The sequence below is a fragment of the Otolemur garnettii genome, unplaced genomic scaffold, assembly GCF_000181295.1.
Source record: "Otolemur garnettii isolate 467f Iridium unplaced genomic scaffold, OtoGar3 scaffold00008, whole genome shotgun sequence".
Taxonomy (NCBI): domain Eukaryota; kingdom Metazoa; phylum Chordata; class Mammalia; order Primates; family Galagidae; genus Otolemur; species Otolemur garnettii.
Genome location: NW_003852403.1, coordinates 15,353,018 through 15,353,605, shown reverse-complemented (window position 1 = coordinate 15,353,605; position 588 = coordinate 15,353,018). Strand labels below are relative to the sequence as shown.

The following is a 588-nucleotide window of genomic DNA, read 5'->3' as shown; positions in this document are numbered from 1 at the left end:
CTGGTTCATTCTAGAGGCTCAGGGGCAAATCACTTTCTTGCCTTTCCCGACGTCGAGGCTGTGACGTCCCTTGGCTCATAGCTACATCACTCCAATCTCTGCTTCCATGATCACATCACCTTCTCCTGTCTTTGAGCTTCTGGTCTCTCTCTGTGTGTTTTTTTTTTTTTTTTTTGGAGACAGAGTTTCACTATGTTGCCCTCGGTAGAGTACTGTGGCATCACAGCTCACAGCAACCTCAAACTGAATCATGTGCTCATTACCTAGACCCATTCTGTCACGGCTCCTGCCCTCTAGTGGACAACTCATCAGAAGCCAGGGCTGGTATCCAGCCAGTTTCTCCATCAGTTCCTGGTCTCCATGTCTCTAACAGGTAGCCCAGGAGGTCCAGCCTTTGGACTTAAGGTGAATACTTAGGAATAACCTCTAGCTTTTTTGTCTCCCTGTCCCAGCCGCCGTCAGCCAATCCAGCGGCCTTGCAGCCAAATTTGTCATCCACTGTCACATCCCTCAATGGGGCTCTGACAAATGTGAAGAACAGCTTGAAGAAACCATCAAAAACTGCCTGTCAGCAGCAGAAGACAAGAA

General features: G+C 48.8%; 1 protein-coding gene across 2 annotated transcripts in view; it reads left to right on the top strand.

Annotated features, from left to right (window-relative positions):
- The window catches only part of LOC100960020 (core histone macro-H2A.2), a 33,343-nt gene that overhangs the window by 29,600 nt on the left and 3,155 nt on the right, over positions 1–588 (top strand). For both annotated transcript variants that reach the window (XM_003783600.3, XM_003783599.3), the window contains exon 7: positions 453–588. In XM_003783600.3, coding sequence (XP_003783648.1) covers positions 453–588 — 136 coding nt within the window. The remainder of the gene's footprint in view (positions 1–452) is intronic.